Source organism: Physella acuta, unplaced genomic scaffold (assembly GCF_028476545.2).
Source record: "Physella acuta isolate Inbredline_101_S28 unplaced genomic scaffold, ASM2847654v3 ptg000647l, whole genome shotgun sequence".
Lineage (NCBI taxonomy): Eukaryota > Metazoa > Mollusca > Gastropoda > Physidae > Physella > Physella acuta.
In genome coordinates this window covers 685,001-697,525 of record NW_026732166.1, presented here as the reverse complement: position 1 = coordinate 697,525, position 12,525 = coordinate 685,001, and the positions used below count along the sequence as shown (strand labels likewise).

At 40.6% G+C, this 12,525-nt stretch overlaps 1 protein-coding gene across 1 annotated transcript in view; it reads right to left on the bottom strand.

Annotated features, from left to right (window-relative positions):
* Nucleotides 1-513: 513 nt before the first annotated feature.
* LOC131948456 (uncharacterized) overlaps nt 514-12,525 on the bottom strand; it is an 18,330-nt gene continuing 6,318 nt past the window's right edge. The window contains exons 9-14 of the mRNA XM_059310066.1: nt 12,225-12,322; nt 11,524-11,633; nt 10,643-10,756; nt 4,956-5,147; nt 4,201-4,564; nt 514-1,986 (exon numbers count right to left, since the gene is read on the bottom strand). Of these exons, the coding sequence (XP_059166049.1) occupies nt 514-1,986; nt 4,201-4,564; nt 4,956-5,147; nt 10,643-10,756; nt 11,524-11,633; nt 12,225-12,322 (2,351 nt within the window). The remainder of the gene's footprint in view (nt 1,987-4,200; nt 4,565-4,955; nt 5,148-10,642; nt 10,757-11,523; nt 11,634-12,224; nt 12,323-12,525) is intronic.

Genomic DNA, 12,525 nt, shown 5'->3' with positions numbered 1-12,525 from the left:
TATCCCCACCACTCAGTCCAGAATCAATGTGAGCGAAATACAGTTATGGGATTCAGTGTAATGGTGTATTTAAAGTTTGTCGTCTTTTTTTCAGCTCTGTACCGGTGTTGGTGGAGTTTGTCGTACTTTTTTCCCCATTTTTTACCGGTGTACTTTGAATTTGCCGTAATTTATTAGCTTCCGTACTTCTATATCTAGAATTTGTCGTAATTTATTCCTTCTTCACCGGTGTAGTCTATCGTCTTTACCCCATCTATACCGGTGTTGCTGGAGTTTGTCGTCCTTTTTTCCCTTTCGTAACGGTGTTCTTAGAATTTGTCTTAATTTTTTTCCATCTGTACCGGTGTACTTAGAATATGTCGTAATGTATTTCCCTCTATACCTGTGTTCTTAGAATATCTCGTCATTTATTTCCCTCTATCGCTGTGTTGTTACAATTTGTCGTAATGTATTTCCCTCTATACCGGTGTACTTAGAGTTTGTCGTAATGTATTTCCCTCTATACCTGTGTTGTTACACCTTGTCGTCCTTCTCCTCCCCGCTGCTCACTGAAGACGTGCTACTGCGCCTGCGTCGAGTGACGTCCTGCTGGAGACCTTGATCCAGCCTCCTCTGGAACTGCAGGAGTTTGGTCTTGATGTGCTGCAAGTCTTGCTTCAGTGCCAGCTGGTTAAGGTCCGTGGCTTTAAGCACCGTGGGGATGAGATCTGGTATTGCTTCTTGACTTCTGGAAATCTCTGGCTGTAGTCTCAATAGACGGTGTCTACTGGCGGCGTCGTCTTGTCTGAGATCTTGGAAACGGGATGTGTTTGAAATACCGCGGGGTGAAGGAGCTGGGGTGGTTGGTGTGGGAAGGTTCAACCGACTGGTGGGTAGAGTTAGGTTAGAGTCAGGCACTACCCCATGTCTTCGTAGCTCTGGCGTCGAGGTTAAAGAACTGACGCCAGATAGACGCGCGGTTAGTTGATGGCGTAGGTGTAGTTTGGGGGTTAAGTTTTTAGGGTCGAAGCGGATGTTTTGAGAATTAGGTTTTGGTATTGCCCCTTGGTGAGCAGGATTGGTTGTGTCCGTGTTATTATGAATGTCTGCTTCGATAGAATAGAGGTTGTTGTTGCTAGTTTGGTGGGAAGAATCTATCCCAGAAGCCCCGGATCTAGAATACTGTGGATGTCCAACATTTTGATTGCTGTTGGAGCTGTAATTATGAGCGTAGTTAGAATTTGTGTTCATCTCTCCATTCTGTTTGGGTTTTGATCCAGGTTTAGTTGTATGGTGGGTTAAGAGAGCGCTTGTTCGTATCGTTCTGTTCCCATGCGTGGTCGTTGTGGTGGTGGTGGGTGCCGTCGGTGATTGGGCTAAGGGTGACCCCGGGGGTGTGTCTTTGTAATGTTGCCTCGATGACGTCAAAACGCTACTAATTCTATACACAGATAGAGGTCTAGTGTGTAACGTAGTTAGGTAAGAACTGCCGAGTTCATCATCGAAATCTACATTTGTATTTGTCCTTGCTGAGTGCGCGTTGTTAACCACGTCACCGCTGACGTAATCAGAACGTGTGTACCGGTGCGGTGAGCCATGAACCCGGCCTTTATCACCCTCCCCTGGGCGTTCATCATCGCCGGCTGTCACGTGGTTTAGATAAACACCAGCGTCATTTCCCATCTCCGTGCAGCCCCCCTCCCCGGGGCTCTCCCCGCTTTTGATGACGTAGATGACGTCACCAGAGTCACTCAGACTCTCGTCTGCTTCAATCATGCGTTTCATCCTCAGGCTGTCGGTGCCGGAGCTACCCTGGGACTCCCAGCTGCTGCCCATGGTGACGTCACTTCCGCACCGGCTAGCCCGCCCTACGGCTGGGCGGTGCACCATTTTGTAAGTGGCGCAGACGATGACGATGCTGAGGCCAGCCACGCCTGCTATGGCCCCGGCTATGATCAGTCCCAGCTGGGTCGTGTCGCTGTCTGATGACCCATCTCTCCTGGCAACCTAATTTTTAAAAAATCAAAATAAACTTAATGAGGAATCAACATAAGGTCATAAATAACAGAATACAATAATTTGATACGGTTAATATCTACAATATCGCATCTATCACTATTGCTTAAATAATGATGATGATGATGATAATTAAACTATTGTTTTTCAGATGGGATATATAAGTTTATATATACATACATATTATAATATATATATATATATATATATATATATATATATATATATATATATATATATATATATATATATATATATATAATGTATAAACGTATATATCCCATCATATTTCCCATTCGTGCCCCAAAACACATGGGTCAGATGAAGTAGAGTTCATATTTTCAGGGAACCCGGCATATGATGGAAAGTATAGTCTGCACTGTGCCTAGCCGCCCTAGTTTTTCCTAACTGACGTCATCTACCCATCAGAGGTGGGTGGACTGACGGAAGTCGTAGAGACACGAACTCGGGTCTCTTGGGTTAGAAGTGGTGCGGTCTTCCACCCAACCATTCAGTACCCTTTACAGTTGATTACTTGATTATATCACTATACAGAAACTATATATGTCCTTCCCTATGGTATAATGTTATGAAACCAGTTAGAATTATAAATAAGAAACCTAAACTATGAACCATATGATTCTTTTCTAAATGTGGTTAACACGAAGGCCCCACCCACTTAATGCAGATTCAATCAATAATTAATTTCCTTGATAATAGTTTCATGTTTTTCAAATACAGTGTTCAAGGTTCTAACTCTTTTAATTTTTTTTTCTTTAAAAACTTAATAACACAATAATTTCTGAAATAATAGAATCTGCATTCGAATTACTGTAATTTGATCTTTAAAATAAAATTAAAAAAAAAAACAACCCAGATCTTAATGATCAATGCAAAACTTCACAACGGACCAATGTATAACGGAAATCAGCCTGTTATAAAAAAAACGATACCATCTAAACAACCATTCTATCAGGGTTCTAATGTTTCTTGAGCACATCAAATTTGTGTTTACAATCTAAACATTAAAAAAAAACGTAAAAAAGAACGTAGGTTCCGGTCAAGATAAAATCTACAACAGAAATCTGCAACGCAGTGGCCTAATTAAAGCGATACCGTCTAAATGTGCAGAGCTGGAAATGTCGGACTTGGGAAGTTGTTTTACCACAGTCAGTAGTCCGTCTGTTTTTCTTTTTTTTTTCAAGTCTGGATTGGTGGTGCCAGAATCAATAAAGAGATGCAGGAAAAACACACCCACACCCACCCACACCCACACCTCCCACACACCCCAACTCAGCGAGTAAAATCAGCTGCAATTGATTTTGTTGTTGTTGTGTTTGTTTTTTGTTTTTTTTTAAATTCACGTTTTACAGCATAGCGGGTCAAGGGGATTCAACTGATCTTTTCTCAAATAGGGGAGATAATCAATCGTCGAAAATACAACAAACACTACTGCGATGGCCGAAATGGGGTTGCACATAAATGACGTCATTAAAATGTATCCAGATTTGGACCCAAAACACCTTATCACAGCGTGCAGCTGTTAATAGCAGTAAATCACCCACAACTGAGTAATCGCAATTATTATTTTTTTCTTTTTATATTTTTTAAATATTCCTAATTATAAGCCGCCATTGTGGAAAAAAAATTACATAGTTACTACTTTTAATAAAGTTAAAAAATGGTTTTTAGTATTATCTTTCACTGTGATCTCTGTGGGACGGCGTGGTTGAATGGTAGAGCGTCCGGCTGCTAGCCTTAAGTTCTCGAGGTCGGGTCTGGTACCGAACTACGACGTCTCTGAGTCCACCCAGCTCTGATGGGTACCTGACTTAGGTTGGGGTAAGTAAAAACAACAGGGCATGGTGTTGACTAAACCATCTCTTTAAATAAATCGTAAGGTCTGAAAGGGAAATGTACCTACTTTACTGCGACCATCGACAACATGCCATGACACTCCACCATATCATAGCCATGTGCAATATATAAAGCAGTTAACGAAAAAATGTGTGATTTGGCAATATTTTCCTACAAGCTACAGAACTAGTCAAATAAAACGAGACAAATCAAAGAAACTATTGAAAGACAATAAGAAACGATGGACGGGTCTTACACAGGATGTGATAATAAAGGAATTGAGGTAACTGATCTAACGGACTACACGACAGGAAGACTGATAGCTCAGTTTCTATACTGAATACTTACAGAAAAATTGTGGGCGGTGTGGTTTTGCTCGTGGATGTTGGAATACGGTGGTCCGTGGTCCGTGTCACGTGATGTGGTGGTCACGTGAGAGGGTTGTAGAGAACCTGTCACGTGGTGTGACGCTGGGGTTACAGCCGGGGTGGTACGGGCGGGGATCGTGCTGTCGTGCATGTGGTCGATCTGTAGGAACCCCGGGGCTATGGGGGTGGAGGTAGGGGACGTGGGGAGGTCAGGGACGGTTGTGGTTGGGGGTGTGGAGGTGGTGGTGAGCCTGGGAAGGGGCTGAGCCATCAGGTCACAGTGACCTGTGTTGTTGGCGTAGTCGCTGACCTCCAGTCTGGCCTTGATGTTGCAGCAGGTGAACCTGTGAGTACAGGTTAAACTTGACAGGTGAGTACAGGATAAACTTGACAGGTGAGTACAGGTTAAACTTGACAGGTGAGTACAGGTTAAACTTGACAGATGTGCACAGGTTAAACTTGACAGGAGAGTACAGGTTAAACTTGACAGATGTGTACAGGTTAAACTTGACAGGTGAGTAAACTTGAAAGGTGAGTACACTAGACAGGTGAGTACAGGTTAAACTTGACATGTGTGTACAGGTTAAACCCGAGGCAATTTTAATAAACCAATTTATATTTCTGGTTATAACAATTGTTTGGAATACTGGACTTACATTTTACGCTATTATAATTGTTTTAAAATTTTATGTAATTAAAAAACAAAACAATTGATGCTCCCTGTGACCTACTGACCTATACTCGGCGGTGGCGGATCTGTTTCCGACGGAGTAAGAAAACTCCACGTTGGTGTAGGCGCCCTGTGGAACATTGATGAACTCGGCAGACTTGACCCCAGTCACGTGGTCCGTTACCTGGACTTTAGCTGACCAGTGCTGGACGTGGCACGCCTGACCCAACCGGCAGCCGCCCCGCTTCTCCGGGATTCTGGGATTGAATTCAAGGCACGTGACAAATAAACATGAGTTGATCAATAATTTGTTAAAATAGATACGTTAACAAAACGTAATGTTTTGATATACTTTTCGATGTATTAAAAATCTGCTTATAAAACACAGAAGACTAAGTTGACAAACTATCAGAAATGTGCAAACACGTTTACCGTTGATAAGACAAAAAGTATATATAGTTATACCGTCTTGTAAACTTACTGAACAAAATCATAAAGCAAGGGAAACAACCAACATTAAAACTAAAATAGACTGTAAATACCGGGGTTATCTCCAGTTGTCTGATCTATTCGTCCAATTTATTTTTTTATAATAAACCTATATTTAACATATTACTAGAATACCCGTCATCCCTTGGATAACTGTGGGTTTCGGGGGTCATCCATCAAAAAACATCACGTCTGTCACTCAGAGGCATAGCGAGCCTTCCCGGCGCCCGGGGACAAACTTTTCGATTTTAACCCCCCCCCCCAAGATTTCGATTTTCAACCCCCCCCCCCTCAAACTTTTGATGTGCACCCCCTCCCCCCCCCCACTCAAACTTTCGATTTGAACCCCCCTCAACCTTTCAATTTATTTTTCCAAACCATTTTTGCGCCCCAACATACGTCCCCCCGCCCCCCCCCTTCACTCCCCCCCGCCTCCCCTCCCCCCCCCGCCTCCCCTTCCCCCCCGCCTCCCCTTCCCCCCCCCCGCCTCCCCTTCCCCCCCCCCCCCCCCGCCTCCCCTTCCCCCCCCCCCCCCCCCCCGCCTCCCCACCCGCCCCCCCCCCCCCCTCCTCGCTACGCTACTGCAGTGTCACTTATCGTCACAAAAACAGAGCCCACATTCAAAAATATGTTTCTTATCTTTTAAAAACACCGAAAACACCGATTTCGGACTATCCCTTCATATACTGACGTCACATGTGACCTACTCAACTCTACTTCACCTGCCCAGTGTCCCGCCAAGTCTCAGACAACATGTTTTTATCGTTTAAAAAACGATTCCAGCCGAGCATGTCTCTGACCACACTATCCTTTCATATGGTTAGGACAAAGAAACAGATGAACTCTACTTCACCTGCCCTGTATCCTGCCAAGTTCAGATAGGCAACTTTATCACATCTAAAAAAAAAAAAATTGAAAAAAAAAATCATTTTTTATCATTAACATCTAAAAAAAAAAAAAATTGAAAAAAAATATCATTGACATATTGGTCTAGAACCTGTACCACTCGCATGAGAGCGGACTACGCTACAAACTTAGCTATTTACTCCTGACGTCACAAATGAATTTTTATACTATACTTTGATGCAACTTGATTTCGAGCGTCTAGTCTAGAAGTAGTAACTTTCAAATTAAATTTTATCTTAAATTAGCCAAACAAAGATTTATATAAAATAATTAAGGCCTGAAATAGATTCTAGATGTATTAAGGCCTGAAATAGATTCTAGATGTAGAATTTACATTGAGTCTAGATCTAGAATTTACAATGAGTCTAGTAGTGACCTAGATCTAGATCTAGGCTAGATCTAGGCTAGATTCATAACTTTACTTCGACAGCTGATCTTTAGATCTAGAGAAATTTATTGTAAAACTAAATGAAAACAGACAGTTTAAAATTGATATAAGTGTTGGAACGTAATAAATACAGCAAACGGACGTATTGTTTAAGTTATAGCCGGCAGAAAATTAGCTTTGTAACGCGTTAAACTTTTGAATGGGCCACAAAGTCGATGATGGAGTCCGCCATTTTATTGAACCAAAAAGTAAACACATCAAGGGACGTCACTATCCCCACAAAGTTTATTCAAAGTATTAACATTTTTTAAAAAATACGGTTAATTTAACAATGAATAAATCAATAAATTAATTAACGTCTTTAAATAAATTTGTGATTAACAGTCTGTCTGCATTAAAAAATTATTCTCTACCTACATACTATTTTACAGCTCTCCAGATAGAGCCGAACATATCAGGATACTTGATCAGGCAAACAAACAAATAAATATTCAAACATGTAAACAAAGTTGACTTTTAGTAGTATACTAGAATACCCGTCATCCGTTGGATAACTGTGGGTTTCGGGGGTCATCCATCAAAAAACATCACGTCTGTCACTCAGAGGCATAGCGACCCTTCCCGGCGCCCGGGGACAAAGTTTTCGATTTGAACCCCCCCCCCCTCAAACTTTTGATGTGCACCCCCCCCCCCCCCCCCACTCAAACTTTCGATTTGAACCCCCCTCAACCTATCAATTTATTTTTCCAAACCATTTTGGCGCCCCAACATATGTCCCCCCCCCTTCCCCCCTCCACCTCCCCACCCCCCCTTCCCCCCCCCCCGCCTCCCCTCCCCTCCCCACCCCCCGCCTCCCCTCCCCACCCCCCGCCTCCCCTCCCCACCCCCGCCTCCCCTCCCCTACCGTCCCCCCCCCCTCCTCGGTACGCTACTGCAGTGTCACTTATCGTCACAAAAAACAGACCCCACATTCAAATATATGTTTTTTATCTTTTAAAAACACCGAAAACACCGATTTCGGACTATCCCTTCATAAACTGACGTCACAGGTGACCTACTCAACTCTACTTCACCTGCCCAGTGTCCTGCCAAGTCTCAGACAACATGTTTTTATCGTTTAAAAAACAATTCCAGCCGAGCATGTATCTGACCACACTATCATTTCATATGCTTAGGACAAAGAAACAGATGAACTCTACTTCACCTGCCCTGTATCTTGCCAAGTTCAGATAGGCAACGTTATCATTCACATCTAAAAAAAAAAATTGAAAAAAAAAATTTCACTGACATATTGGTCTAGAACCCGTGCCTCCTGCATGAGAGCTGACTACGCTACCATTTTAGCTATTTACTCGTGACGTCACAAGTGAATTTTTATACTATACTATGTGTCTCCTTATGCAACTTGATTTACGCGTATAGATTCTAGATCTAGATCTAAAAATAAGTCTAGTAGATCTAGTACTAACTTTCAAATTAAATTTTATCTTAAATAAGCCAAACAAAGATTTATATAAAATAATTAAGGCCTGAAATAGATTCTAGATGTAGAAGTTACATTGAATCTAGTGACCTACATCTAGGCTAGATCTAGATCTAGGCTAGATTCATAAATTTCCTTCGATAGCTGATCTTTAGATCTAGAGAAATTTATCGTAAAACTAAATGAAAAAGACAGTTGAAAATTGATATAAGTGTTGGGACGTAATAAATACAGCAAACGGACGTATTGTTAAAGTTATGACCGACAGAAAATTAGATTTAGAACGCGTTAAACTTTTGAATGGGAACACAATTTTCTTCAATAGACGCCGCCATTTTATTGTACTAAAGAGTAAACAAAAACCTGTGACGTCACTATTCCCACAAAGTTTAGTCAAGGTTTTAACATTTTAAAAAAAAATGGGTTATTCTGCCTAGGAATAAATCAATAAATTAATTAACGTCTTTAAATAAATTTGTGATCAACAGTCTGTCTGCATTAAAAAATTATTCTCTACCTGCATACCATTTTACAGCTTTCCAGATAGAGTCGAACATATCACAATTTTCGATCAGGCAAACAAATAAATATTCAAACATGTAAACAAAGTTGACTTTTAGTAGTATATAGACTAGAATACCCGTCATCCCTTGGATAACTGTGGGTTTCGGGGGTCATCCATCAAAAAACATCACGTCTGTCACTCAGAGGCATAGCGAGCCTTCCCGGCGCCCGGGGACAAACTTTTCGATTTTAACCCCCCCCCCCCCCAAGATTTCGATTTTCAACCCCCCCCCCCCCCTCAAACTTTTGATGTGCACCCCCTCCCCCCCCCCCACTCAAACTTTCGATTTGAACCCCCCTCAACCTTTCAATTTATTTTTCCAAACCATTTTGGCGCCCCAACATACGTCCCCCCGCCCCCCCCTTCACCTCCCCCCCGCCTCCCCTTCCCCCCCCGCCTCCCCTTTTCCCCCCCCCCCCCCCCGCCTCCCCTTCCCCCCCCCCCCCCCGCCTCCCCTTCCCCCCCCCCCCCTCCTCGCTACGCTACTGCAGTGTCACTTATCGTCACAAAAACAGAGCCCACATTCAAAAATATGTTTCTTATCTTTTAAAAACACCGAAAACACCGATTTCGGACTATCCCTTCATATACTGACGTCACATGTGACCTACTCAACTCTACTTCACCTGCCCAGTGTCCCGCCAAGTCTCAGACAACATGTTTTTATCGTTTAAAAAACGATTCCAGCCGAGCATGTCTCTGACCACACTATCCTTTCATATGGTTAGGACAAAGAAACAGATGAACTCTACTTCACCTGCCCTGTATCCTGCCAAGTTCAGATAGGCAACTTTATCATTAACATCTAAAAAAAAAATTTGAAAAAAAAATATCATTTTTTATCATTAACATCTAAAAAAAAAAAAATTGAAAAAAAATATCATTGACATATTGGTCTAGAACCTGTACCACTCGCATGAGAGCGGACTACGCTACAAACTTAGCTATTTACTCGTGACGTCACAAGTGAATTTTTATACTATACTTTGATGCAACTTGATTTCGAGCGTCTAGTCTAGAAGTAGTAACTTTCAAATTAAATTTTATCTTAAATTAGCCAAACAAAGATTTATATAAAATAATTAAGGCCTGAAATAGATTCTAGATGTATTAAGGCCTGAAATAGATTCTAGATGTAGAATTTACATTAAGTCTAGATTTAGAATTTACATTGAGTTTAGTGACCTAGATCTAGATCTAGGCTAGATTCATAAATTTCCTTCGACAGCTCATCTTTAGATCTAGAGAAATTTATTGTAAAACTAAATGAAAAAAGACAGTTGAAAATTGATATAAGTGTTGGAACGTAATAAATACAGCAAACGGACGTATTGTTAAAGTTATGACCGACAGAAAATTAGATTTAGAACGCGTTAAACTTTGGAATGGGAACACAATTTTCTTCGATAGACGCCGCCATTTTATTGTACTAAAGAGTCAACAAAAAACTCTGACGTCACTATCAAGGGACGTCACTATCCCCACAAAGTTTATTCATGGTATTAACATTTTAAAAAAAATACGGTTAATTTAACTATGAATAAATCAATAAATTAATTAACGTCTTTAAATAAATTTGTGATTAACAGTCTGTCTTAAAACAAAATTTTTTCTCTACCTACATACTATTTTACAGCTTTCCACGATGAGTGCAACCATGCGAGATAGTCGATCAGGCAAACAAATAAATATTCAAACATGTAAACAAACTTGACTTTTAGTAGTATATAGATTATGTGCTCGTGTTACTTTACAACAATATTAAATTGTTTTTATTAAAATTTAAGTTTTTTCAAATTCTGTAATTTAAATTATAAAGATAATTATATCAGTAAGAACAGGTGTATTTTAAAACTGCACACCGATAGTGTAAGATACCATGACACTGTCTACACACTTGCATACAGGTGGAAGTACGTACCCGCAGACAGGTGGGGTGTGGTCACTTTGATACGTGGCAGGCATGGCCTGCACACTGACAACAACGCTGTCTGTCATCTTGTCAGACATCCGCATGGCTGTCACTGTCATCACGCTGTGTTACGTAGAGCATTGTGTTAGATTAGAATAACAGATGTGTTACTATGTTTGTTACGTAGAGCATTGTGTTAGATTAGAATAATAGATGAGTTACTGGGTTTGTTACGTAGAGCATTATGTTACATTAGAATAACAGATGTGTTACTAGGTGTGTTACGTAGAGCATTGTGTTAGATTAGAATAACAGACGTGTTACTAGGTGTGTTACGTAGAGCATTGTGTTAGATTAGAATAACAGATGTGTTACTAGATTTGTTACGTAGAGCATTGTGTTAGATTAGAATAACAGATGTGTTATTAGGTGTGTTACGTAGAGCATTGTGTTAGATTAGAATAACAGATGTGTTACTAGGTTTGTTACGTAGAGCATTGTGTTAGATTAGAATAACAGATGTGTTGCTAGGTTTGTTACGTAGAGCATTGTGTTAGATTAGAATAATAGATGTGTTACTAGGTTTGTTACCGTAGGTGTGTTTACATAGCAGGTGTGTTACGGTAGGTGTGTTTACATAGTTTTTTGTATTACAGTAGTAATGTTTACATACCAAGTGTGTTTACATACCAAGTGTGTTTACATATCAAGTGTGTTTTCGTACCAAGTGTGTTTAAATACCAATAACTAGTGTGTTTTCTAAGTGGAATAACATTTTTGGTACAATAAAAATAACAAGTGCTGTAATAACTATTAGCTGCACAAACGCAACATTGACCAAAAGTGCCAACCAAAATGATGGAAGTGACATCACGTGATGAACTACTCACCCCGTTTCACGTGACGTCAGAGTAGCGTTGACGCTGGCCACTACGGCTATGTAATTGATGCCGTTCTGATCTGCCTGCAGTATGCTGGGTACGGCTTTTCCGCTGAAACACTGCGCTCAGCGAGAGAGAAAAATATTACTTTACGTGCTAAATAAACATGTATGAATGCTATTTTCAGATAAATTATGAGGACCGTACTTTTATGTTTTCTTCTTAGAAATAGTAAGACAAAAAGGCACAAAGCAATGTGTAATAACCATTTTGTATTTTCGTGTTGAGTTTTGGTGTTTACGTATATTTTTATGTTCTCAAATAAACATTGAATAATGAGATTCTGTACGACTATCTTCTTAATTTTAGTTTTGGATTTGCTTTCATAGCTTTTGTCCAACCAAGAACAAACTACAAGACAGCAAGTTTTAGAGTTGTCTCTCCTAGAAGAGTCGCTGTCCCCAGCTAAAGAGCCTCATCTGCCCAAGGGTTCGAACTCGAGAGTTCCCGGTTAAGCAACCATGAGCTTTACCGACTCGACCACTCCGACCCCCTATACTACTATTAATTAACGTGATTTATTTTCAAACTGTAGCTAACTAATTAACTAACTAATTAACTAACTAATTAACTAACTAATTAACTAACTAATTAACTAACTAATTAACTAACTAATTAACTAACTAATTAACATGTGACATGGGTCTGACCTGGTTATCGAAGGTCACGGTGATCTTGAACACGTCATGACTGTCCCTGTTCCTCAACATGAAGGCAAACCTTTCGTCGTTCCCAGGCACAATCACAACTGTAACAATCAAAGTTTGGGGTGTGTGGGGGGGGGGGGGTTAATTTTTACAATTCATGAAAATAATATACTAAAATGAAAGTAAAATGTAATTGTTACATTCTTTTAAAGGTACATTCACAAACTGTTTGTATGGCCGAAAACGTGCGGTTAATGTGACTTCGAAGATTTCCTAGTTAATGGAGAGTTATGTACCTTGAAGT